The sequence below is a fragment of the Chenopodium quinoa genome, unplaced genomic scaffold, assembly GCF_001683475.1.
Source record: "Chenopodium quinoa cultivar QQ74 unplaced genomic scaffold, ASM168347v1, whole genome shotgun sequence".
Taxonomy (NCBI): domain Eukaryota; kingdom Viridiplantae; phylum Streptophyta; class Magnoliopsida; order Caryophyllales; family Amaranthaceae; genus Chenopodium; species Chenopodium quinoa.
The window spans coordinates 3,662,928-3,690,220 of NW_018745523.1; the positions used below are offsets into that span (position 1 = coordinate 3,662,928).

At 40.4% G+C, this 27,293-nt stretch overlaps 4 protein-coding genes and 1 long non-coding RNA gene across 5 annotated transcripts; all 5 read right to left on the minus strand.

Annotated features, from left to right (window-relative positions):
• Positions 1–502: 502 nt before the first annotated feature.
• On the minus strand, positions 503–1,792 carry LOC110715632. Its single transcript, XM_021894219.1, has one exon. It carries the CDS (start codon positions 1,790–1,792, stop codon positions 503–505), a length of 1,290 nt encoding a protein of 429 aa, XP_021749911.1.
• A 1,114-nt stretch (positions 1,793–2,906) lies between these two features.
• Positions 2,907–5,373, minus strand: LOC110715498. The gene is made up of 2 exons (XM_021894080.1): positions 5,267–5,373; positions 2,907–4,775 (listed from the first exon to the last, which is right to left on the minus strand). Exon 2 carries the CDS (start codon positions 4,758–4,760, stop codon positions 3,897–3,899), a length of 864 nt encoding a protein of 287 aa, XP_021749772.1. The 5' UTR covers positions 4,761–4,775; positions 5,267–5,373; the 3' UTR covers positions 2,907–3,896.
• A 369-nt stretch (positions 5,374–5,742) lies between these two features.
• On the minus strand, positions 5,743–6,723 carry LOC110715633 (uncharacterized mitochondrial protein AtMg00810-like). The gene has a single exon (XM_021894220.1). It carries the CDS (start codon positions 6,721–6,723, stop codon positions 5,743–5,745), a length of 981 nt encoding a protein of 326 aa, XP_021749912.1.
• A 10,028-nt stretch (positions 6,724–16,751) lies between these two features.
• On the minus strand, positions 16,752–19,614 carry LOC110715634. Its single transcript, XM_021894221.1, has 9 exons — positions 19,610–19,614; positions 19,236–19,515; positions 19,011–19,148; positions 18,800–18,886; positions 17,841–18,718; positions 17,656–17,755; positions 17,463–17,555; positions 17,297–17,386; positions 16,752–17,206 (listed from the first exon to the last, which is right to left on the minus strand). The coding sequence occupies exons 1-5, from the start codon at positions 19,612–19,614 to the stop codon at positions 17,909–17,911; spliced, it is 1,320 nt and encodes a 439-aa protein (XP_021749913.1). The 3' UTR covers positions 16,752–17,206; positions 17,297–17,386; positions 17,463–17,555; positions 17,656–17,755; positions 17,841–17,908.
• Positions 19,615–25,424: 5,810 nt separating this feature from the next.
• LOC110715591 lies at positions 25,425–27,122 on the minus strand. The gene is made up of 3 exons (XR_002510328.1): positions 26,613–27,122; positions 26,277–26,351; positions 25,425–25,684 (listed from the first exon to the last, which is right to left on the minus strand). It is a non-coding gene; the product is annotated as an uncharacterized LOC110715591 (long non-coding RNA).
• Positions 27,123–27,293: the final 171 nt, after the last annotated feature.

Sequence of the window (27,293 nt, forward strand, 5' to 3'; positions counted from 1 at the left end):
GCGTCTTCTACCTTTTTCTTAACTGCCCCTAGTATCTGCTTGTTAGCGGCCTCAACTTGGCCGTTTGACTGCGGGTGACATACCGCCGCGTACGCAAACTTGACTTTGTATATGCTTAAAAAGTCTTTTACCGGGCTGCAATCAAATTGTGAACCGTGATCAAACACCATTGTTGTCGGCAATCCGAATCGCGTAAAGATGCTTTTCTAAATAAACTTCTTTACCTCACCCGCTGTAATCTTTGCTACCAGCTCTGCTTCTATCCATTTGGTGAAGTAGTCTATCCCCACAATCAAGAACTTACGGCCACCTGTTGCTGACGTAAACGGCCCAATAATGTCCATCCCCCATTGAGCAAATGGGATTGGGTTAAGAATGGGTGTTAGATCATTTGGAGGTTGGTTAATCACCGGCCCGTACTTCTGGCATTTGTCACATTTTTTCGCATATTCCATGGTATCCGCATTCATTGTCGGCCAATAGTAGCCCTGTTTCATTGCTTCTAAGGACATTGACCGACCTCCGCATGATTACCGCAATCACCCTCGTGTATTTCTTCTATCAGCCTTGCCGACTCATAAGCCGTTATACATCTTCGTAGCGGTAACGAAAACCCCTGCTTATACAACAAGCCTCGGAACATGATAAACCATACACTGTCTTTCCGAACCTTTCTTGCCTCCGTCTTGTCGACAGGAAGAACATTATGTACCTTGTAAGCCAAGATATCATCATACCATTCTCGTCCCGCAGTCGTGCAACATACGTCTTTAGGAGGTTGTTCGTCAATACTTCTTTCTTTCAAAACCTCTACCATAACTGTCCTTTCCAAGTCATTGAAGCTTGAACTTGCGAGTTTAGCCAAGGCGTCTGCCTGTGTGTTCATTGCCCGAGGAACCAACTTGATTTCGAAGTATTCTAGACCAGAAGTAACACTCGTGAGTTTTGCCAAATATGTCGTCATACTTGGCTCTCGAGTTTCGTAAGTGCCGTTAAACTGATTTGCCACTAATTGAGAGTTAGTTGTCATCTCAATGCGCTTTGCTTCCGCAGATATGCACAGCTGTATCCCTGCTAACGCTGCTTCATATTTTGCCTCATTGTTCGAGGCTTTGAATTTGAACTTAACGGCATACTCGAACACATCTCCCTGGGGAGAGATCATAATTACCCCAGCCCCTGAGCCGGTTGAAGCAGATGAACCGTCAACTGATACCTTCCATGTGCCGGCATCATCCTCTTCTTCATAATATGACATTTCGACAATGAAGTCAGACAAAGCCTGGGCTTTGATTGATACCCTTGGCTTATATGTAATAACATATTCAGATAATTCGATCTCCCATTTAAGCAAGCGGCCAGACGTTTTCATTTTTTGCAAAGATTTCTCTAACGGCTGATTCGTTAAGATATCAATTGCATGCGCATCAAAGTAAGGACGCAATTTTCGTGCAGCCACAACTACTGCATACGCGATCTTCTCTACTACCGGATACCTTCTCTCGGCAGCATTTAAAACGTGGCTCACGAAGTAAATTGGCAGTTGGATCTTTTGCCGCTCTACTAGGAGCACCGCTGCTACCGTCTTTGCTGAGGCCAAGATATAAAGCTGTAACGTTTCTCCTTGTTCCGACCTTGCGATGGTGGGTAAGGACCTCAAATGATTTTTCACAGCTTGGAACGCCTTAGATTGGTCCTTCCCCCATTCAAACAGCTTGTTTTGTCTCAAAATTACAAAGAATGGTAGGGCTTTATCAGCTGACTTGCTGATGAATCTTGTTAACGCAGCCATTCGACCGGTGAGCTTTTATATATCATTTATACACTTTGGTTCTGGCAAACTAAGAATCGCCTCAATCTTATCAGGGTTAGCGTCTATACCCCTTTCGCTCACCATGAAACCGAGAAACTTTCCTGATCGGACGCCGAACACACATTTCTCTGGGTTCAACTTCATCCGGTAGCGACGAAGGGTTTCAAAAGTTTCTCTCAAATCAACGACGTGATCCGTAGCCAAACGGCTTTTCACAATTGAATCGTCCACGTACACTTCTACATTCCTTCCTTTCTGGTTCGCAAATACCTTGTCGACCAGTTTCTGATATGTGGCCCCTGCATTTTTCAATCCAAACGGCATAGCCCTGTAATAAAAAACTTCGGAATCGGTAATGAATGCCGCCTTGGTTCGATCCGACTCATATAAACTGACCTGATGATACCCAGAGAAAGCGTCCATGAAGCTCAGTAGCGCGTGACCGGAAGTTGAATCTACCAATCTATCTATCCTCGGCAAAGGATAGCAATCTTTCGGACATGCTCTGTTCAAGTCCGTAAAGTCCACGCACATTCTCCACTTCCCTGACGGCTTCTTTACCATGACCACATTCGCTAACCATTCGGGATATGTGCAGGGTTCGATAAAACCGGCCGCTAGCAATTTGTTCACCTCTGATTGAATAGCCTCCATTTTCTCTGTTGAAAAGTTCCTTTTTTTTCTGTCGAACAGGTCTTGCTCTCCTGTCGACATTGAGCTTGTGCACTATGACGTCGGGATGTATCCCGGGCATCTCGTCCGCCGAGAAAGCGAATACGTCAGCACTTTCTCGCAACAATTCCACTAAATGGCAGCGCGTGTCGACATCCATATCGGATCCCACACGCACTACCCTACTGGGCACTCCAGGCTGCAACTCGATCTCGACAGTCTCGCCTCCCGGGGAAGGACGTGGAGCAGTTACCGGCCTAGTATCAAAATTTTCCATAGCCAAGTCATGTGTGGAAGGAATTCATTCTCGCTTGGCTGGTATCCGTTCACTAGCTGGCTGTCGGCCTGGTTGCTTCAGTGCCGATACATAACACTCCCTTGCCATAGTCTGACTACCCCGTACGCGCTCTGTTGATCCCGCGTTGGATACATATACCATGGTTAAGTGGTACGTTGACACCACAGCTTGCACGTCATGAATTAAAGGCCTACCGACAATGGCGTTGTAAGCGGATGGCACATCAATCACCAAAAACTCTGCCATGACATCTCTTAGTGCCGGACCCTCTCCCATTCGAACCTGAAGAACAATGCTACCTTCAGGTCGTACTGTCGATCCGTTGAAGCCTATCACGGGATAGGACACTGGCGTCAAGTATTTTCGGCCAATCCTCATGGCATCAAAAGCCCTAGCAAATAGAATATTTGCGGAACTCCCGCCGTCAACGAGTGTCCGTTTGATATCTGCTCCATTTACCGTCAGTATCAGCACCAACGGATCATCATGAGGGTAAACTATTCCCTTAGCATCCTCCTCCGTGAAAGATATCGAAAGCATGGAAGAAGGCCGAGGTCGTTCTTCTACGCTCAAAGCGTTCACTAGGTGTCGGTATTCCAACAAACTCTTCTTGGCCCCGCTTACGGAACCTCCGTATACCGGCCCTCCCGTGATAACGTCGATTGTTATTTTACGTCCTGTCGGATTACCTCCCTGTCTGAACGTTTCCGCATGATTCTGCCTGTAAGTATCATCTTACATTGACTGTTCCCCCTGCTTTCGGTACTCGGTTTGCCTAGGCTGTGAATTTTGCTGTCGGCTGGGACCTGCCTGAGTACGATACTGGGATAATCGTCCCTTCCTTATAAGATCCTCAATGTTCTCTTTTAGTTGAACACATTCTTCGGTGTAATGACCAACATCTCTGTGAAACATGCAATACTTCTTCACGTCCCGACCCTTCGTTATCATCGGTGCCGGTCGACTCCAATCTTCTCTATTCTGGTTTATTGAATATATTGCCGTTCTCGGGGTGTTTAACTGCGTATAACTACTGTAACGACCCAATCCCCTTGTCGGCCTTCCGGATCGCTGTTGGCCTTGCGGCAGCGTCCTGCTTACCCCACCCATCTGTTAATTCGAGCTATTATCACCTTGCCTTCTGGAGGGCTCTGCCGACGATATCTGACGGCTCGTTTTTAGCAGCTGCTCACTTTTTATGTATTCGTGAGCTTTGGCAAATGCTACCCCTAAGTTTGGGAAACATTTCCGCGACATATATTTTTTGAAGTCGTTGTCACCTAGCCAATTCATCAATGCCATCACGGCAATCTCTTGCTGCAATTTCGGTATAGTGTTAGCTTCATTATTGAAGCGTCTAATGAAATCTCTGAGCGACTCATCCTTTCGTTTTTGAATAGCCATGAGCTCGCCAGATGTCCTTTGTCTCGCACTATTACTTATGTACTGACCTGTGAACAACTCCGCCAGGGTCTCAATGCAGTCAATTGATCCCGGCTCTAAGTTGGAGAACCAATCCGAGGCTGCGCCGGTAAGAGTCGTGGGGAAAACTTTACACCACACAGCATCGGTGTCTGTATACAGCAACATATGACTTTCAAACGCGACCACATACCGCTTTGGATCCCCCTTACCGTCATACGTACAGGACGACATCTTTATTTTCTCCATTTGCTGGTCGAGTACCTCTTGTGTGAACGGAGATATTCTAGGCCTAATGATTGCCCTGACTGCCCGCCTTTCCGGGCCACTAGAGATCTCATGCCGATAAGAACCTGAATCTCCCACCTGGGCGCCTTGTGTGAGTTGGCGCTCGGTTGGTGTGGTCTCTTGGCCACGGCTTCTTGACGGTTGTTGCTGTCCCGCCTGGTTGAACTGACTCTCCAAATTGACTATCAACGGCTTTGTCGGTACCTTATCCCGTATTCCCCCTGCCGTTAACTCGGCTTCCTTTCTTTTCTTAGACATAGCCCGCATGACCTTGGTCGTTATCTCCAGCTCCTCCGGGGTAAACCCCTCCAAGGGATCTGGGGTCACTGCTCTGCTACGGTCAGGTGTTATGGGCCTATTCATTGTGTTACCGTGAAGGAGATGAGTTTCATCTTCGACCATGATTTCTGGTACTATGGTTTTATTCGTGTTAGCATTAAGGACATTGTTATCGTATTGCCGGTTATCAACTTCTGGTACCGGTACTGAAGTTCCCTTACTTCCTTCCATGACTGTGAGAGGTCCTGTTGGACGATAGAAGTTATTACTATCCCCTCCTTCTAGCGCCAATTGTTCCTGCTTGATTCTACTTCCGTCAATGTCTGAGGGCTGGTAATGGTTTACCGTCCAATTGCTCACCTACACAGTCAATACAGATTAGCTAACCCGGGGGTTATCCGAGAATAACCACTCCGATGCTAAAGTTAGTACCTTTGTGAGAAGAAAGTGAAAGAAGAGAAAGAAAATGTTTTAGAGAGAGAGAGAGATTCTACCTCTGAAATGAGAATTTGTTTGGGTATTTATAGGAACGCAACCAAGCAGGTGCCACCTATACAGATAGGTGGCACACCGACCTTGGTACTAGCAGGTGCTTACGCGGCACTAAGCAGCCCTCCACGTGTCAGTGGGACATGCCACATTCCGAGAAGCAGCTCTCCACGTGGTAGAGACTAATGCCGGTAAGGACATGAATTATTCAATAATTAACCATTTCTTTAAACTGCAAGGCACTCTTTTACCGGCATGTTATGATACTACCGGTATATCCCGTACACTAATACACCCCCGCAGTCGAAGCGGGAGGTTTGTGGACGCTTAGACTGTTTCGAAAATCGTCAAATAGAACTTGAGGAAGACCTTTTTTGAAAATACCCGCGATTTGATATTGAGAGGGGACATGTAGAACACGGACTTGACCAAGAGCAACCTTTTCGCGCACAAAGTGGATATCCATCTCAATATGCTTGGTTCATTGATGTTGAACCGGGTTTCCGGAGAGATAAACCGCACTCACATTATCACAATACACAATCGTGGCTTTCTTGATGGGACAATGAAGCTTGAGAAGAAGACTGCGCAACCAACAAGATACAGCCACAACATTAGCTACACCACGATACTCGGCCTCCGCGCTTGATTTGGAGATGGTGGGTTGTCTCTTGGCAAACCATGATATGAGGTTGTCTCCTAAGAAGACACAGTAGCTTGACGTTGACCGTCTAGTATCGGGGCAGCCACCCCAGTCCGCATCGGTGTAAGAAATAAGGCCACTTATAGAGGAGGAATAAAGATGAAGACCGAGCTGCAAAGTGCCTTGAAGGTATCTCAAGATACGACGAAGGGCATGCATGTATTCTTTCCGTGGATCATGCATATACAAACAAACTTGTTGCACGGCGTAGGAAATGTCGGGTCTCGTGAAATTTAAATATTGAAGGGCCCCGACCAAGCTACGGTACAAGGTGGGATCATCAATTGTCGACCCGGAAGAGGAGCTGAGCTTGGCTTTGGTGTCTACAGGAGTGGCAGACGACTTGCAAGAGGACATGTTGGCACGAGCAATGATGTCGGCTGCATAGGATGTTTGAGAGAGAAAGAGACCACCAGAGTGTCTAGTAACCGAAATGCCAAGGAAGGAGCTTAGAGGACCGAGGTCGGTCATAGCAAACTCGGAGCTTAGGCAGGACATGATGGTAGTCCGGAGGGTGTCGGAGGAGGTGGTGAGGACTATGTCATCAACATATAAGAGAATGTATGTCAAATCACGACCATGGGAGTAGATGAAAAGAGAGTTGTCGGACTTGCTATGAGAGAAGCCAATAGTTGCCACAAAAGAAGAAAACCGATGATACCAAGCCCGGGGGGCTTGTTTGAGAACATAAAGAGCCTTTTTGAGAAGGCACACATGACCCGGTTTTTCCTTATCACGAAGACCGGGTGGTTGATGCATATAGACAGTTTCAGCAATATCACCATTTAGAAAAGCATTCTTGACAAACGGTGGAAATAGTTATAGTTAGGAACTTTGATGAGTTCATTTATGGCACTCATTTGATCTCTTTTAGGATGATTTTCATTCCATTTTGTAGCTCTTTTCCTTAGTTTTTCTTAGTTTTGCTCTTTATTTTGTTAGTTTGTGCTTTTCGTAGTTAGTTTCCTTGTTTTGTGCATTTCTTTGTTTATTTGTTCTTTTTCCCTTTTATTTGTTTGTTTTCGTTTGTTTTCAAGTTATGATCGTGTTTCCAAAGATTCCCGAGCCTTCCTCTTACATTTCTCATCAAGTTGGATGCCTCGTGTTCGCTTTTGGAGCTTTAAGTTTGAAGGAACGTAAGGAGAAAGTCAAGAGATCGGTGCACGTATGCGGTGGGGGCATCATCTTTGCCACAAACCCACCAAATTATGCATTTCAAGACTGCCTACCTTGGTGTTCATCATCATCACCAAGACGAGCGCACGAGGTTGAGCTAGGACAAAGAAGGGGATGTGTGAGCTGCCACCAGGTGCGGGCGCGCACGTGCAAGGTGCGGCCTCGCATCTGGGTGGTGTGGCCGCACCTGCCTGGGTGCCTTGTTCCGTACCCTTTTTCGTGCGCCCGCACCTCCTGGGGTCTCTTTTTGGACGATCCAACCAACTCTTCTTTTGTATCTTTCTTATATATAGTATTTCCTTCTATTTTTAAAGAGAGAATCAATTAGATAACAATTAGAGAACTTTTGAGATCATATTTTAGAGAGAGAAACTTTAGGTTTTTAGAGAGAGAAATTCATGGTTGATTGTTGATGATTCAAGATTTCTTCATTTCATTTGATCTTTGATCAAGTATTGTAAGGATTACTATAGACACCCATTTGTGTCTCCTCAAAACCAAACCTAGTGATGAGTGCCTTTCACGTCGAATCATAATCGAATGAAGTGAAAGTGTGGAAAGTCTAGTGTTGCGGATAGTTTTAATTTCTTTTCTCTTCTCTCTATTTTTGAAAACTTATTTTAAGAAAACAGCCAATCCAGTTTGGTTGGTCCATGACATGGGTCCAATAGTAGTGTAGTTGGATAGGGCTTGACAAGAGCTTTCCAACGATATATTATAAGCCCAATTCCAATGAATATTGAGGAAGTTATGGCCAATTTACTGAACTGGGCCCGATCTAAGCCTTATATGCGGCCCAATGATCTAGGGGAGGGCCTAATATAGATTTATCATTCCTAATGAAATTAGGAATGGTTTTAGTCTTCTAGATTCTTGTAGAAGGTTTTTTTCATTCCTAATTCAATTAGCATTGATAAATTGACTTTTGTTGACTTTTCAGATTTTTAATTTAAATCAAAGAGCATTTTTGAGGAAAATACGATTTTATCCTCCTGTACGGCAATTTTTTATCTGATTTTAAGAAAACGCGTAATTTTCCAGATCAGCGCCAAACGCCAGCTGTAGCGCCTGGCGCCAACGCTGTGGTTGTTTTTTTTTGTTCGCCAGACTCTGTTTTGATAATTTTATCTTTTTGGCTGATTTTCTTTATAAATAACGTCGTAAAAACTCCGTTTTGATTCACCTACAACCAGTTTTCATTCGCAATCATCAATTCTCGCATTCTCTCTATTTTCATCAACTCTCATCAAGATTCTCTTGATTACTCTCTCTCTTTTTCTAAACTAGCTTTTTACATACAAAATTCCGCATTCATTAGATCTAGATACACCTAGCCATAATTCGAAGTTGCCTTCGCCCTAGATGTGAAAGGTTTAATTTCTGAGGGTTTGGTCCCAAATCTCTATTTCAATTATTTTATTTAATTGTTTTGATTTTATTATTTTCCTTGAAGTTACTAACGTGTGTATTTTGTTATTATTAGAAAGAGGTACGAGGCATCAAAGTAAGTACTTTAATGGTTTTTATTGATGTTATGATGTAGAAATCATGTTTAGATTGTTATTATGATTCCTAGTATCATGTCTAAGGTAACTTTAATATCAAATATGATTGTATGATGCCTTTTATGTTCTTCCTAATATTTATGATTGTTAGTATCATGTTAGGGTTAAAGATTTGATTTTAATATGCTTAGTGACATGCTAGGGTTTGTTATTAACCTTGTTAGTATCATGCCTAGGATCTTGCTATTATTATGCTTTAACGTTGATATGATTATTTTAATTATAATATATGATTATAATTTTATGTTTTTTATTATGATTATTATAATTGTTATTATAATTATTATTATTATTATGATGATTATTTATTATGTTGCTTGATTATATTATTGTTATTGCTTGATCACACCTTTTATGCATGTTCAAAGGGAATTTTGTACTTGTAATCACGCTTAATAAGATAATTAGTAATCTTGTTTAGGGTTAATTTGATTATAATTCAAGTGATCGCCAATAATAGATTTATTTGTGCATTAATATTCAACCAACATAGATAAACATGTTTAGGGTTAATCCTATTGATTTCATGTTAGTCAGAAATCACACATGAATACGATCAGAATAAAGTAGAGGCCGATTATTAGGGCAGGTTCAATCTCTTTTAGGTTGGATTTGTACCTTCATCTCCGAACCCTTATTTGGTTCAAGACCTTATGGAGTTGACGATCTCTTGGATCGTTAAGGGGTGTAACCTTCACCCTGTGAACGGTTTACAAGTTCCTAAAAAAAACTTGTTGGCGACTCTTTTGCTCTATCTTCTTCCCTTTTTGGACGCCACCGTACTTTAGTGTATGATCACAGTGGGGTTCAAGCTAGGGGATTAACGCTTGAAATTATTCCCTACAATTACTCTTCTTTGATTCAATATATAGTTTGATCTTAGTTGATTTCATTTGTTTTTCATATGCTTGGTTAATTGTTTTAGTTTGATTGATCTTTGATTGAAGTTTGATTGATTTTTTTATTGATTTTAGATTTCTTGAAATGATCATGATGAATGTGTTGATTAGTTTTGTTTTGATCTTAATTACCATGACTAGTGAGTAGATTACTTGCTAGGGCAATGGTGAAGCATGTATGAGTAATGGATTAGTGCTAATTGGGGATAATTAATGGAGTTGATAGTGTGATTAAATTTGGTTGATGATCATGTGCATGTGTGTGATTAATTGAAGATTGGCCAACTTTGATTGTTGCACTAGATTGCATTGTAAGTTCACATTGATACGGACCATTGATTTGTGGCTTGCATTTACACGATTGAGGTGTCTTGTGATGTTTCCTAGCTAGAGTTTATCGTAGTTGACGCTAGTTAGACCTCTAGAAGAATAGCTTGATATGCTCTATTGGTTGCATGATTGATCTTCCCTCGCATTGTTTAACTTAGACAATTTGACCTCCCAATTAGTCAATTCCATTATGAATGCATGTGGATCCTAGCCCTAGTGCTTATTGCATTTGATTTCTTCAAGCTTATTTATCGTGTTTGTCCTAGTTAGAATTCACAACCCTACCTATAGACTTCGGGATAGCTTGACTATAGACGATAGACAATAGCCCACCATTCCTTTGGGTTCGACCCTTGACTTACCATATACTAGAATAGGGTTGGCTAAGTGTTTAAAAATTTTGTTTGACCGTTGTCAAACTTAAAGAGTGCAAAGAAGATTTTACGAGGATACCATCCAGTGTCTAGCTGGAAGTAAAACCTCGGCCCTATTGGGACTTATAAACAAATTCCACTATAATAGGCAACTCTTCTAGTACAACCTATTACATAGACCTTTGCTTTGCAAGTTCCACCACGGACACTTGCCTATATGATAGGACACCTCCTACTAGACCTAAGACACCTCCTAGGACCCTTTTCTCCCTTTACCCAGGACACTTCCTAGGTGACCCAAGACACCTCTCAAGCTCCTTTCACTCATTGTGCACTCACTGTGCACTCACAGCTACCACTCGAATTTTAGAGAATTCAAACTCATACACAAATTAAACGTGAATTTAAGAGAATTCACAATCTCACCCCATAATACAAAACACTCAAAACCCTTTTTCCCATTACAAGATCTCATTGAATATCCCTAAAGACATATCTATGAATAAAGAGATAAAACTAATATGTTGGACACTTGAGACCTATCTAGAACTCACTGGACGTATTGTAACCAAAACCTGATAGGAACTTTGACTAGGAGAACTCACTTAGCTTCGTGGTGAAGGATAAAACCATTAAGCACGACCGCTACACTTCGTCAGCCTCAACTTTGAATGAATACATATGAGCATATTTATAGTACACTCGAATTATTCATTTCATCTTGAAAAAGATAGATTTTTAGAAAAGATAAGTTTAAAAGATATTTTCTAAAAAATCAGTTTTCCGAAAATATATCTTTTTGTTAAGGATAAAATCTGTTATGGATAATAAGATATAATTAACATAAAATCAGATTTTATTCCAATCTTATCTTTTTGTTTAAAAATACTTTTTAAACAAAATTATATTTTTCCAAAAGGGATTTATTAGAAGATAAATATCTTTATTCAGTAAAACCAAATCCCTTAAAGATATGCACGTATTAGGTAAATATATATATCATTAAACCCGACTTTTAACGACGTGCATACTTAAGTTCCTATTAGGTTCCTGAACTCTGACAGTCTCTGAGTTCCTGACAAGTCAGTCACTCTAATTTCATTGACTGTTTGGAGTTCACCTTGGTTCTATATAGACTTGTTCCAGACCGACTTTTATGTCCAACATACTTACATTCTCCTAGAGCAATATACTTCTATTTCTCTGTCTTCATGTTGCTTCTCTGAAACTCTTGTTCTGGAATCCTGAAGTCTTGATATATTCTGGATCTTAGGGTTTGCCCAAGCATTACACCGGAACCAGGTCGTTACAACCCGTTGATATGTTCCTGTCAGGAAACACCTTTGCCCCAGCATTACACCGGAACCAGGTCATTACAACCCGTGGTATGTTCCTGTCAGGGAACGCCTTGAAGTTCCATTTCTGGAACTCTTCTTCTAACTTTACTTGTATCCTCATGGATCTTCTAAAGTCCCTTTGTTTCAGTTCCTTCTTCAACTCCCAGAGTTTACTAAACCTCCAAACATCGCAACACTAGAAAATCCTTATTAGATGGAAGTTTGCTCAATCATAACTATCATCATCAAAACCTCGTAAGGGTCAACAAGTTGCCCCTTTTTGATGATGACAAACTGAGCAAACTTTTGAGGATAACAAAGTAAAGCAGAAGGTTAGTTTTTTCATTTATAAAAACAATAAAGAAAACTAAACTAAATAAAAAGACTCCTACACATACATGACCTATATATGTATAGGATACTTACCTTATGAAGTTAACATATACAAACACATATTTACATAGTTACCTTCATGGTTCCTTAGCCATCATCAAGCTTATCAACCATAACACTTATCATTGTTCTTATTCCACCAATGCTTATTCTATATAGCTCAAGTTCCTTACATATATAAATGTCATGACTCAGGTTCTTTGTACCCTGTTCCGAGCATAACTTGCTCTTTCTATGCACAACTTAGCATACACGTTAGATAGATAATCATCATTAGTTTATAATCATCAAAACCTAATTTCTCAACAACTTCCCCCTTTTTGATGATGACAAACTAATGATGCTTATCACATAGTAAAGAATAATCATTGTACATTTATTCCCCCTTAGTTTTTCAAGGAAATAACATTTGAAAAAGTTAGGAACATACACAGGAACTTATCATAGTTATGAACTTAGCAATACACATCATTTATCAATATATAAATACTTTCAACGATCATGATGTAAGAACTTTAGTAGACTCACTACTGCATACATAAGCATCATACATATTCTTCCCCCTTTTGTCATTATCAAAAAGGGTATTGTTCCACATGTTCGTTTTTCGTAAATTATACACAAAGTTATATGTCACACCTGTTTAGGTAATTTTACCCCGCCACGTGGTCCAATCAGAGGATGACACGTGTCAGCCCTGGGATGGCCCGAAGTGGACCAATCCTTGCTTGACACCTGGCATTCCAGATAAATGGGAGAAAAGGCGGCCTTCATGAATCACGAGAAAGCCGTAAAACGGCGCAGCCCACCAATGATTAGGGCTCGATGACCTAATCAAGGGAACAAATTCCGAGGACCCTATAAATAGGGAGATTCCCCTCTTTTGGAGGGCACGTTTTACCATTTATTACACACTGACTCTTTGATAGAGACATCTGAGCTTGGAATCCGAGCAGATACCCACCTAAATTTTCGCACCTTTTTCTCTCCCTTCAAGTTACTAACTTGATCGTTGGAGGCGGAGCTCCTACCACCCGGAGTCTCCGTTTGTTTTGCAAGTACAGCTCGCGCAGGACTAGTCTTTGTGTCGTAACTCTCCCAAGGGACAAAAAACACCCAAAACATTTGGCGTCGTCTGTGGGGAGAGTACCTCAAAGATGGTTGGAGAGTCTATACCCTAACCTGATCAAACAAACCTACAACCGGTTATCCAACCAGAAAACCAAGAAATACCTCAATCGGTTACTCAACCGGGAAGTTCAGGTATTCCTCAGTCGTTCAATCGGCCTCCACCGGAGGTCGTCACTAAGGATGAAACTGATGACGAAGATGATGATGATGTGGAGACGTATGTAGCCCAGGATGTCTCCTTCATGTCCAAGTACAAGCGCTCCAAAGATCAATTGGAGCGAAATTCTTACTAGGCGAGCCCAAGCAGGCGACCCCCCTGGAAGGCAAGGTCAAGCAGCAGTCACCCGGGATGAGCTCATGAAATTCATGAACTCTTTCAAGGGTGAAATCAAGTCCATGATCAACAAAAACAAGGTAGGCTCTAGCAAGAGTCAGCCGGCTAAAAAGACTCCCCCATCTAGGAAAAAGAAACCAGTCAAGGACAGGCGACCAACTCCCCATCCTAAAGAAAAAGAGAAGGAGAAGGCAGCCTCAAGACTTGACTGGACGAAAATTCTACTGCCTACTGGTCCTAGAGGCAGCCCCGACAAGAATAGCCGGGGGCCAGCAAGAAAACCGCCTCCGACGCTCGACACATCATTGAGCGAAGGATAAATCAACAGTTGTCTGAGTCAGCCTCCACTTCAATCTTTCTAGACAGCTTCAAAGAAACTTTTGTAAGGCACTCGCAGTCCTTATATGAGAGTCGGATAGGCGGCAAGACCGTCAACACCAAACCTCAGCTGATGATAGGGTTTTACCCATATGCACCCCAGGCGCAATATGGGCAATATGGCCTCCAATTCATGTAGTCGCCTCCTTTTGGGGGTCAGGCGGCATTCAACAGTGTTCAACCATTGGACTGGCAGCTCCGGATGCTCAAACTTGGTAAACAACCTTCTGCATTTGCCAAGAATATAACCGAGGCGGCTCAGCCGTCCAAGGTTAAGAATGTGTTGGTAGGTACTTATGATGGTACCTCCAACCCAAAAGATCACCTAATGGCATACACCAACCTCATGTGTTTACAGGGTTAGGACGATGCCACTTGGTGTCGATGTTTCCCGACTACCTTGAAGGGCATTTCCCAAGAATGGTTTGGCAATCTGCCAGCCGGTTCAATTGACTGCTTCAAGAAGCTAGCCTTCTTGTTTGCCACCAACTTCTCAATGAATATCCCTGCTAAGAAAACGAGCCTTGATTTGAGCACCGTTATGCAGGGTGAGAGAGAAGGGCTACGCTCATATGTCAGGCGGTTCAATCTGCTCAGAATCCAGATCCAGGGACTGTCTGACGAGATAGCATTTAAAGACTTTTTCAAGGGTCTAAGAGACGGGTCAAACTTCAAGTTTGACCTTGTCAAAATAGGGGCATTCACGCTATAGGCGGCCCTGAGGGAGGCGGAAAGCTACATTCAAGCTACCGACCTCTGCACGCCTGGTAGTCAGTCAGACTCCAAGAAGTCTGACAAACAGAAAGAAAGCCAGTGTGCTCAGCCGACCAACAAGAAAGAAGAGAGAAAAAAGAGAAAAGAAGTCTGGGCAGTTAGTGATTCTGACCAGCTGTCCCAGAAGAAAAAGAGAGAGTTTAAACCGTACGTCCCCAAGTACGAGTTTAACAAAGACTACAACTCCATCCTCATGGAGGTGAAGGACCGGTTGTCTATTGAGAAGTCGAATCCGATGAAGAGTTCCGTCCAGTCACGAAACAAAAATAAATTCTGTCAGTTCCATGATGAGATTGGCCATGACACCAACGACTGCTTCAGTCTTCAGCAGGCATTGGACCGTCTAGCTGACAAAGGGATGTTAAAGTCCTACATTTCTAAGTCCCCAGCCGGGGCAAAGAAGAAGAACAAGGGTCAGTCGTCCAAGACTACCCATCAGCCTACTAGTAGCTCGGATACCGACAAGGATCCGGTCTACACTATAGTAGACGGATTTTCATGTGGTGGCCCTACCATCCGGGGCCCAAGAGCCATCTTCGAAAGATGGACAAGGATGATGATGAGCAGGCGTCTGCCAGTTCCACTTTCCCAGACGTCCTCATAACTGAAAAGGACCGGGGCAGCGTCCGTCGTCCGCATGACGAACCGCTCGTCATTGAATGTAAGGTCGCCAACCAACTGGTTGGGCGGATCCTTATTGACAGCGGTAGCTCGTCGGACATTATCAGCCTCCGGTGCTTGCAGAAGCTGAAATACAATGTCAGTAGCATGCATCCCGTAACCCACCCCTTGGTTGGTTTTGGGGGTGGGATGGTGTACCCAGCCGGAAGAATTGACTTGCCTATTCGGTTGGGAGAAAAAAGAGAGGGACGGCATATTGTCGTCATGGTCGTTGAGGAGTTTACCACCTACAACATCATTTTGGGTCGGCCGACGCTCAACGAATCCAAGGCAATTATCATCCCTTCTCTCATGCTCATCAAGTATGTGAGGGATGACGGCACTGTTGGTTCCCTGAATGGGGATCAGAAGACGGCCCAGGAGTGCTACCTCTCAGCTGTCAAAGATATTGTGGCCTCAGACGGCCAAGGGCAGGAACCAATAGACCTTGACCATGTCAAGGATGCCAATCCAGCCCCACCAGCCGTCGGAAAGAAAAGAAAAGCACCTCAGCTGGTGGAGGTGAAAAAAGAGAAAAAATAGCAATCACTGACCGGGGAACGGTCAGGCGAGCAGCGTCCTCAACCGGCTGGTGAAAACATTGATCTCGCTCTGGATGACAGCCGTCCAGAGCGTACTGTGAAGGTTGGGACGGTTTCTTATGCTACTCTGAAAGAAGTGTGACAACATCAGATCGAACTTCGTTAAACTCGGACATCAAATCTTCCCACAACAGCCAGAATCTCTGGAGGTTAATGTCATCGTCCTGCAAGAGAATAAATAAAAAAAAATTACATATTTAATATAAAACAGGACTTTAATAAGGGCATGTATCAAAGTTGGGTAAAACAAACCAGCTTCACATCTGTAAGTAGCCTCTCCGCATTCCGCTTAATCGCAGCTAATATATGGACACCACAGCTGTGCCTAAAAATACAATGATAGATAGATTATAAATCGTCAAACAACATTAACTTTCCTCTTTCCCCAAAAAGATTAAATTAATCCTTACAGGTCCCCTTGCTGAGCCATTTGTAGGGAAGTTCTCCGCCAAGCGGTCACTGTACCGACTTCCCATTTTGGGTCCAAGTATTGAAAAACCAAATCCATTTCATATGTCTGGAATTCAGAAAGAAATACACAATTAACAAAGTGAAATGAGATTAAGCAATAATCTAAACGCATTGATTAAGGGAAGGGAAAAGATTCCCAAGATTCCCAACCAACTTAATATGGTGACAACTATTCTCATACGAAAGTACGAATATGAGTGGGAGATTTATTATAATTATTCCTAAAATCCAAAAGGAGGCAATAAGCAACCAGAAAAGCAAAACTAGCGACAATAGAAAAGCACAGCAATAGCAATAAATTAAACGCATCTCAAAGTTTTAATCGGAAATCTAAACAACAATAAACTGTACTCTGAAAGCATATTAAACATAAAAAGCCTCTAAATGGGACACATCCTTAGCTTAAATATAATCTACAATAATAGAGTAGACCAATAAAGTAAACGCATTCCTATTGAAACAGGGCAGTAGGTAGCCTGAGAGCAAAAGCCTTGGTTATGAGTAATATTAAAAGGCAGAAAAAGACCTAACAATAAATTCCCCAGTTAAGATGAATGTCAAGGACCACAATCCTAAACTTGATCAGTATAAATTATCATCTAAATAACTAGAAAATTAACAAAGTGAAATGGGATTCAACATTTATTAAATAGATGTTATATATTTACAATTGGAATATGTACCAAATGATCAACATTGGCAGAGTGGACCTCCGACGCGGAAGAGGTCTAAATGGAATCAATCACCACAATTTCTTCTCGATTCACTGAAAAAGCCACGCACCACCAGTGACCTTCAAAAAGAACTGGGACAAACACCTGCAGCATGGCAAATAAATAGCATATTGTAAGGCAAAAACATTATCAAGCAAAACAAAACAATACGTTCTAGTGCTCTATGATACTTACAACATTTATCCTCTTTGGACGAACACCATCCATCTGTGGTGTAAACACACGTGTATTAATTAACATCTCCCTTCTTTGGAAAACGCGCATCTACAAATATCATTAGAACATTATTACACCTTGTTGCTCGGAAAAAATTATAATACGCAATAAACCAAAAACTAACCGCAAACATAGGATCCAACATGAAACGCTTGCTGCGATCAGCATAGCGAGCAGCCCAAACTTTTTCATACAACTTGCCAGCAGCACTCACATACTACATAAAAAGACATTGGACATTTACCCTGATTAATTGAAAACATAGCAAGTAACTAGTGCCCTATATAATTAATAAATCCAAGGTAAGAAATTTCAACCGCATCAAAGACTTGTCCCCTTTCTGCAGCAATTCCAGCACACATATGAAGCGTCACTTGTATCCCATCAACACTTAGCAATACAGGATTGTCCCTAAAGCTGTAAGTATAATTTTTTTAAGAAGAAACGTAAGTCATACTTAAATGAAGCACTGTATGAATAGAATAAATATTGCATGTCATACCTTTGTGACTGCAATCTGCGCGAGACATTGGAATGAGATCTTATGTAGTCATATAATGGAACCCGTAATCAGCGGAACTTCCTCGGCCGCCAAGTGTTCACATAACCTTCAGGAAGCAAAGGAGAGTCTGAATTTTTCCTTTTTCGCCGACTTCGTTGTGGGCTAAACCCTCTCTCTCTGCCATCCTCTTCTGAACTATATCCAATTTCAAGTTTAATTTTTTCAGGGCTTTGTAAAGGTTTTGGAACACTACATAACAACAGGTCCAAATCTCCCACCCTCTGCTGCTCATAAGCCACCACCTCTTGCCTCTCCCTCTCAAACTCCATGCCCAACTCAAATTCCAACTCCATTCCATACATCCTATCACTCTCGCACTTCTTTAACAATTGTATCTCCAATTCAAACTCATAGGCCAACTCCAACATAAAGACCATTCCCAACTCCATCTCCCTTTCAACTTCTATTACCAAGTCAACAGCGAACTGAAACTCTAACCCCAACTCCAACTCGACTAGCAAATATAATTCCCTTTCTCTCTCCCTTTTATAACTATCGGTGTCATTTTGACTTTCTATATCTCTGTCCAAGTCCAAGTCAAAGTCTAACTCATATGATGTAGGAGATTGCAAGTTCCTATGGTCCAACTCATTATCATCCATCACATCACCCGACATTAATGGAGAATCTACAGCATAGTCATGAACATTTAAGTTGGGTTGCACATGTGCATCACCAGCACCTGAACCTGATGCCAAATCCTTTTTCTTAAAGTATCCGTACCGACGCTTTTTCACACACCTAATGTTAATCAGTTCATCTACTACATCTACACACTCCTGTTGACTATGCACAGCATTGAACATCGATTGATACACCTGCATTAAGAATACCTTAAGTTAAGATGTAAGATGTAGGTTTAGATTCATTGCTCAAAACATAAATAAAAGTACGAGTACCTCCTCAATGACCACAACTGGTCTTTTCAAGGGGATCACACCTTCCGTATTCATTTCATGGGCACGGCCATACACTGCTTTTACAGTCTGGAAAACAAAGCGTATGGATTTGTGTCAGCAATATTATGACCATGTACAAATATAAAGACTATCATCAGAAATAGGGCTTGTGTATCTTCTGGTTTTTTTGCATTAAAATATAATCACTTACACCAAGTTTGCCAAAATCACCATTCACATGCCGATCCCCCTTCTTTGCCTTTGATATCTGTTGTGTGGTCCACACTGCCATCCATGGGAAGACACCCCATTGAATAGGTGTTCTTTTCAATCGATCTAGGTAAAAGATCTATAATATAAAATTCATTTAAAATAAAAGACAACCCAAATGTTTAAAAAAAATAATATATAATGATTGACTGTTAAGGAAATATACCGCAAGAAATATTGTACACCCTCCACAACTTTTGGAAAAACCCATTGGGTAGAACCTCCTGGCAAAGCTTCCTATAGAATGCATAAGCTGGTCGATTACTAAGGAGCACCAGTCATAGGACTTTGCATCTTCAGCTACAAACGCTGCAGGTAAAAACTGGGGGCATAACCTATGGCTTGTTGTAGGACATAGTATATCAACTATAGCAAGGAGCAAAAAGGCAATCTTGAAATCTGAAGGATCCTCCAATGGACCTTCAACTGCTTCAACAAGGTTTTGCCTTCATGAAGCAACAGGAGAATCCCCCTTCAACTTAGTCTTTGGGAGAAAAGTGGTGGTTCCGGCAGAAGTAGGATTGCCGACATTCAGGATACAACATTATTGTGAAGAGTATAACGATTTGCTGCTAAGACAACAACTGGATTTCCTGCCAGAGTTGCGAGAAAAAACGGCAGTTAAGTCAGCAGCTTATAAGGATAGAATGTCAAGGGCGTACAACAAAAGGGTCAGCCATCGCCCTCTTAGTATAGGAGATTTGGTGTTGCGTAGAACAGAGGCAACTGGAAAGGGAGATGAGGATGGAAAGTTAACGGAAAACTGGGAAGATCCGTATCGGATCAAAGATATGGTGATGCAAGGTTCATACTATTTGGAGACAATGGAAGGAAAGCCATTGAAAAATGTCTGGAATACAGCGGTGCTTAAGAGGTACTATGTCTGAAAAACGATGCAGTTTGTTAAATAAACAACAATGCTGATATGTAAATATGTAAATAATATCGGCTATGAATTAAAGCAAAAAACATTTTGTCAGACTATATCATTTGTACAAGTATTAGGCATCCTCCACTTAACATACCATCGTTAAGTGGGACAGACAGCTAAAAACCACTTCCGTGAAAAGAACGCACTTGCAACCTGATCAGTTATACTTGTTAACTCACGAGGTTGCCGGTTTAACATATAATACCGGCAAAATCAGCATGTGGTATATGCCGATCTGAGGCATAGCCATGTTACTGATCGCCGAGAAGGGTACTTAGCTAGCTACTAAAGTAGCACAGCAAGTGACCGACATTATACATTAAAGCAGCAGCTATAAAGGAAAATCACAATCAAAATCCTTAGTGCATATATCCAAGAACACAGATATATGCACTAGGGGGGCAAGAGAATATAAGATAATTGTTGAGAGAAAATTCTTGATTATTAAAAGAAAATTCTTGTTATCTGTCAACCACTGATAAATGTTGCAACCGTTAAAGAAAATTCTTGTTATATGTCAACCACTGATAAATATTGAAACCGTTGATAACCGTTAGTACATATTTACTGCGAAGTTAGCGTAGCTGCAAACATAAAAGAGTTGAGTCCGATATATTATTGTCTGCCAAATATGTTGCGAAAATTGTAGTTAGAAATGCAAAATATGTTGCAAGGTGCTTAGTGGATACAAAGCATATATATATACATATACATACACACACACACACACACACACACACACACACACACACACACACACACACACACACACACACACACACACACATATATATATATATCATGTAAAAGCAGAAAGAAAAATTGTTTGTAAAAGTAGTAAACTTGGGAAATGCCAATCGACAGGCATCACAACAAAAAGGGTAAATTCCGATAAAACAACATTGTCAAAAACAAACACAAATAATTAGAGTTCAAAGCCTAAAACTAAAGGAGATTGATAAGGGAATAAACGCGTCGTCAAACATCTATCCCTAGATCAAATACAATTTATACAAACTAAACAAACCTAATACGAGTATAAGGCAAGCATAGGGGTCGAACCACAGGGAACAGTTAAGCACTACCAAATGTTATCAACAACTAAGCTAGTCCGGGATAGGGAAAGTAAACTAAAGTCTATGACACTAAAACAAGAAATTAAACATTAAGGGTAGGAGTAGCATTCACTTAAGCATAAACAAAGGCATGGAATTTGAATTAATTATGAACTAAAAATGCATGAATATCGAAGTAAGGTCCAATCTAGCCACCTTCCGGGGTCAATTAGCTTCTCCTAACATAGCCTCTATGCTTCCACATTAGAACCATATATTGGGAGGTGCTATCAAGTAACAATCGATATAAATGAATATTGCTAGGTCCGCTATCACATCTTCTAACAAAAATTCACTCCCAATCAACTAACAACATGCATTTTGCAAGAAGATTGAATAATATCAAGCATATAAAGACTTTAATCACAAATAAATCAATTCCAAACCATAGAACTTGCTCAAGATCCAACTACACCACAACCATCCCCTTAATGTGGGGTGATTACTCACTAATCATGCTAATAACAAGATTAATCAACAAATAACCAAGCATCAACAAGATTAATAAGAAATACTAACAACAAAAACAATAATCAAAAGTAAGCAATGAAAATAGAGGAGAGAGAGTAAGAGATTCTCATTGATTGAAGGTGAAAGTCTACAAGCAAGATGATCACTCTTCCTCTTCAAGTTCCAAGCTCAACAATGGTGAAACCCTCACTTTCTCTCTCTAAACTACTCCAATCCTAAGCTAAATCTATAGAGAGAAGCTCTCCTAAAACTAATTAGAAAAAAGTAGAATAATCGATCATTCAAAACGTTCTAAAAAGGGGCTTATATAGCCCGTACAAAATTGGCTGAGATCGGGAAAAGGTCCGACTGAACTCTGGATAGATTCGGTCGGACATCTGGGTAGGTTCAGTCGAACTACACCAAGGTTCGGTTGAACCTGCTCTCAATCTCTAATTTCAACAATTCTGGCAGAATGTTTTCAGATTTAAATTCCAGAACAGGAGCGGCCGAACTTCAGAAGGTTCGGTCACACGTTAGTTCGATCAAACCTCTGAGAGGTTCAACCACACCTCCTCTTAAACTTGCTTCTTCAATTCTTCTCTCGTGCTTCCTTGGCTTATTCTTTGCAATCCATGACTTCAAATACCTAAGCACAAGCACCAAGGGAAGCTAAAAAGGTAAAGGCAACGGTGAAAACACGCAATAAAGGAAAGCATTTAAGCATAAACGCGATTTCATCCGATACACATCAAGACATGTGTGCACACATTATTTGAACAAAACAACTACAAAACACCCTAAGACAAGCTAAAACAAAGCATAAACACTACCCTAAGAGTGATATAAATGTCACTAATCAAATTCCCCCAAGCTTAACCTTTGCTCGTCCTTGAGAAAATCTAGATCAAAAGAGAACAAGAAGAAATTATTAAAAGCAAAAGAAACAAAATAGAAACAAAGACAAAGAATATACACTAAGTCACTATCGTAGGAATTTGTTTTTAGCTACAACAAGCCCTTAAAACCCCAAAGTCGCCTATGAGGACGAGTGAGGTCTCGTGAGGGTTTCCTAAGAGTTTAACCCACAACTCTTGACAAAAACCAAGGCAAGGCAATAAAAAGAAAAGGAAAAATAGAAACACAAGTTCTAACTTAGACAAGAGATAGGAGCAAGAACCAATGAATGCAAACCTTTCTAAATAGACAAATGTATGCACATTCCAAGATGTGAATGGTTGATTGAAACATAAAATATGCTAAGCATAGAGAACTCTAGGATACTCAATTCACCCTCGTTCCAACCATACTTCCGCGTTCTTTCCACTAGTTTCAAATCAACCCCCAATCTAGCTTCTCTTGATTCCTCGAAGGAACCGGAAAAAGATATAGAAATGAAAAGCACAAGAAGGTTATCCCGACGTCTTAGCTATGCACACTCTCTTTATAGGCTTGAAAACTATCTCCCTCCACCGATTTCAGACTCAACCTCTCTAGGGTCTAAAGGTCTTTATTGGTTGTAACGTCACGGATTAGGATAAAGGGTGCAACAAAAATTTAAAATTTTGGTGGTATTTTGTAAGTGAAGCAAAAGAGCGGCCGTCTCTCAAAAACAAACTTAAAAAGTCACCAAAACATCAAACCAAAAATGCCAACATAGAATCTCCCCTAAGCTTATTCAACAAACACACTAAACACAAACTAAGAACCACTCCCCCAAGCTTGAACGGAGCATTTTCCTCAATTCTCAAGCTAAGGAGAAACGATCACAAAAATAGTTTTATTGCTCTCTTCTTCTTTTTTTTTTTCTTTTTTTTCCTTTTTTTTCGCTTTCTTGCTCCCTTTTTGTTTTTTTTTTCTTTTCTTGAAGCATTTGCTAACTAACTTAAGCACAAGTCTCAATCTTGTCATACACTTTGAACTTAAACCAACATGTAGTCACTTTCATCATCAAAACCAACATTCGACCAAAATTTGCTTCACAAAACTAAGGGTGAAGGTCGTAAGGCTTGAAATGAGGCTAGTAACAAAGAAAAGGAAATAAGCTCAAAGGGGTAACAAGAGGGTGAATGCAAATGAAAACAAGAATGTAACAAAATAAAAGGAACATAAAAGAAAATGAAAAGATGCCTTTTTCCTCCCCTAAAGTGGCTCGGTCACGGTCTTGGGAAGTTAGAAGTCAAACCAAAGGTCAAGACATGCATAGCCAAGGATCCATAGGTGCCGCTCAACAAAAATGATGAAGGCTTGAACAAAAGTACCTCACACGGGATGTGTTGAACAAATACCAACTCAAGGGCTTCAAATCCACTATGGAAAGCAACACCATCTTATGATGATAAAAAGCCTCTCGTTGTTCTTCCGCAGATAACGGCTGAAAAGGGTCGTCAATATTATCAAATAGAGAAGAAGTACCCCCTTTACTTCGGTCAAGATCTTTCCTCAAAGATTGCCTAATAAGGCGACGCCTAACAGTGCTAAGGGTAGGTTATTCTTCCTCAATACTACTACCGGACATTTAATATATCAACCTAAGAACTAAAAATCGAAAAAATAGTCGAAAACATGCAAATTGAAATTGAGAGTTTGTAAATACCTTAAACTACTCGTCCACGGTAAAAGCGTGACGAAAGCTTGGTTGTGCTTCAAAAATTCAGTAGTTCCAACACAGGTAACTGATCCAAAGAACGGCGGCTGCTACGCGGATGCTAAGAATCTCTCGAAAAATCGCTCAGAATTTCGTTTTTTGAAATAGAAATAGAAATAAATGAAGTATGGAGTGAAAAGAGGGTTTTAAAAAGGTGACGTTTGATGTGACTACAACGTCAGAAATCCAACGGTTGGGGTTATTTTGCAATTTAAAAATTAAAATGTTAGATTAATGGCACGTGTCAGACAAACTCACAAGTTTCCCGCTCATCAATTTGAGCGGTTATCACATACACGATTAGTTTTCCAGTTTGCAATCGACATTTAACGAATAAGTAGACCTTGTCTGCTGTCGGCAAAAAGGTCACTTGGAGGGGGGGAAACGGAGTTTTTTCGCTCCCAGTTATTTTTATTAAGTAGACCTTGTCTGCTGTCAGCAAACAAGGTCACTTGGGGGGGGGAGACACAGAGTTTTTTAGCTCCCGTTTATTTTTATTAAGTAGAACTTGTCTGCTGTTGGCAAACAAGGTCACTTGGGGGGGAAAACGAAGTTTTTTCGCTCCCAGTTAGTTTTATTAAGTAGACCTTGCCTGCTGTCGGCAAACAAGGTCACTAGGGGGGGGAACGGAGTTTTTATTATTTCGCACCCAGTTATTTTTATTATGTAAACCTTATCTGCTGTTGGCAAACAAGGTCACTTAGGGGGGGGGGAAACGGAGTTTTTTCGCTTCCATTTATTTTTAAAAAGTAGACATTGTCTGCAGTTGGCAAACATGGTCACTTGGGGGAAAACGGAGTTTTTTCGCTACCATTTATTTAATTTTTCCGCTCCCACTCATACAACCAACACATTTGCAAATAATATGTTCACAGAATTTTACAAGAATTCATCCTAAATTTCACAACTCATCAGAAAAGAACGAAAAAGAGCCCGACAAAGTGCAAGAAACAACAATAACATTTAAAATCTTGGCACATAAAGTGAGAACGTCGATTTGCGATTCAACGTCCTCACTTGGGGGGCTAGTTATATGGGGAGATATGGAAAACGGGTTGATTACATATGAAGGCCGATATCTTAACCGGATACGGATCCTCAGCAACTACTAGACATATCGGCATTTACACAAAAGGTAGTGTAACACCCCGACCTCTAATTCAATTATTAAGATAATCTTAGCAGCGGAATTAACCTTACACGGTCGGGACGTCACTGCCGTAAATCCCTCACGAGATTTACAAGGCAACAAACATACTTAATTAACAAACTTGATTTATAAAACATAGTAATCTATTTATAACAAACATTATTCTTAATTTTTATAATAGAAAATCCTATCTTATCTCAAACTTTACTAAGTAGCTTAGTCTTACTATTCAAATTAAACAAATTAAAACTATAACTACTATTAAGTGATAACTGAAAGTAAAATCCTCGCTACTACTCGTCTCCATCATCCCTAGCAGTACCTAAAACATAAAAACATAAAAACGGGTGAGCCGAAGACTCAGTAACGAACTACTCTAGTAGTGTAACATCATTTCAATTCATGTTAGTTAACAAAACAGGGAGAATAGAGTATCTTAAAACATTTAATAAAATTCATATAATGATATATATATAACGTTCATATTAACATGCTAGTCGCTGGCAAGTATGACATGGCGGACCGTCTTCCGCGATGGGCCGGTGCCCATAACATAGAGCAGATGCTCAACATAGTTGGGCTAATGCCCCATGGGTACATGCATGACCGAAAAGTAACCTGTAAACATATACTGCCAGACGGACTAGGTTTTTCACTGTTATTTATCATGTTGTGTAACTTTTACATAAGTCATTCATAGATTCATAACATACTTTCGTAAGATCCAAAGATCAATAAAACAACGTTTATCAATAAAATCATTCATATAAATCATTAGACTGGAGTACATTAATAAACACAATCATCATCCCGCAAGTCAATAAATCCAGAGATATAATTAACTTTCAAAATTGACATCATGCTTTTATAAACACATTTTGAAGGGAATTGCGGGTACTAGCAATAGCCGTTACCTCGATTTACAGTATGATAACCTTCCTGTTAGCCTTTATTCTATCGTTCTCACTAAGCTCCGAGGTCCGATTCTTCTTGAAAATATAAATTATTGAATTAGTAGGAAAAATGATTAAAAATATACTCTTTAATTATTTTAGTATAAAATCAACAAACTTATTTCTAAATACAAGTAATACCATACGTAGCTTTATGACTCAAAGAAGTCATAGTTTTTCCACTAAATCATTAATTTAAGTATAAGAATTATTTTTGTATTACAAGAAAAACAATACTAGATAACAAGATTTCTCTTTAAAGAATAAATATGAACATTGAAACAATACTACTTATACCTTGGGCTAATTAGTAGTATACGAAGCAATAAGGTAATGGGTCTTAGAAGGCCATTTTCATTAGTTTGACAAGAAAGTTTACGAAAGGAGAAAAGAAAGTATATAATGAGTTAATGACACTAGTGAACGGTGGTGACGTTTTATATATATATAGAGTAATATGGTTGCTAGAATGAACTTGGAAGAAAGAAGAAGATAAGATCAAGATTTGCTAAATTGATAATCATGGGGTTTTGAGTGACCAATTATATGGAAAGGCAAAATTAGACTTTGTATTATAAAGCTCTTAACCGTGAGGGGAATAGAGAAGCAAGAGGTGGGTTTTGTTTTCTAGTTGAATGAAGCAAAGTTTATCCTTTGCTCTTTTGTTTCTTAACGGTGAAGGATCAATAGCTTACAAGAAAAGATTATAAAAGTTTATTAAGTGATAAGATTATCACAAGAATTAGGCAACTAATGGTAAAGGAAACAGTGAGAAATGAAATTATCAATTCTTTTCTTAGTGGTGAAAAAGGGATGAAGTTAGGAGGTGGATTTTGTCTCTTATGATAAGTAAGGGCATTTTGGTCATTTTTTTCGGGTAAAAATACATATTTTGATACAAATCTTTAAACATTTTACTGACCGGAAATAAGCTGTAAAATAATAATTTACTTTCCTTAAAATTAGCTTCTGAAATAA

Coding starts and splice junctions, on each gene's coding strand:
- LOC110715632 (XM_021894219.1), bottom strand. CDS start 1,792: ATGGCTGCGTTAACAAGATTCATCAGCAAGTCAGCTGATAAAGCCCTA.
- LOC110715498 (XM_021894080.1), bottom strand. CDS start 4,760: ATGCGGGCTATGTCTAAGAAAAGAAAGGAAGCCGAGTTAACGGCAGGG.
- LOC110715633 (XM_021894220.1), bottom strand. CDS start 6,723: ATGCATCAACCACCCGGTCTTCGTGATAAGGAAAAACCGGGTCATGTG.
- LOC110715634 (XM_021894221.1), bottom strand. Junction 18,887..19,010: donor GTGATTTTGGCAAACTTGGT/GTAAGTGATTAT, acceptor TTTGTTTTCCAG/ACTGTAAAAGCAGTGTATGG. Junction 18,719..18,799: donor CAGTTGTGGTCATTGAGGAG/GTACTCGTACTT, acceptor TTCTTAATGCAG/GTGTATCAATCGATGTTCAA.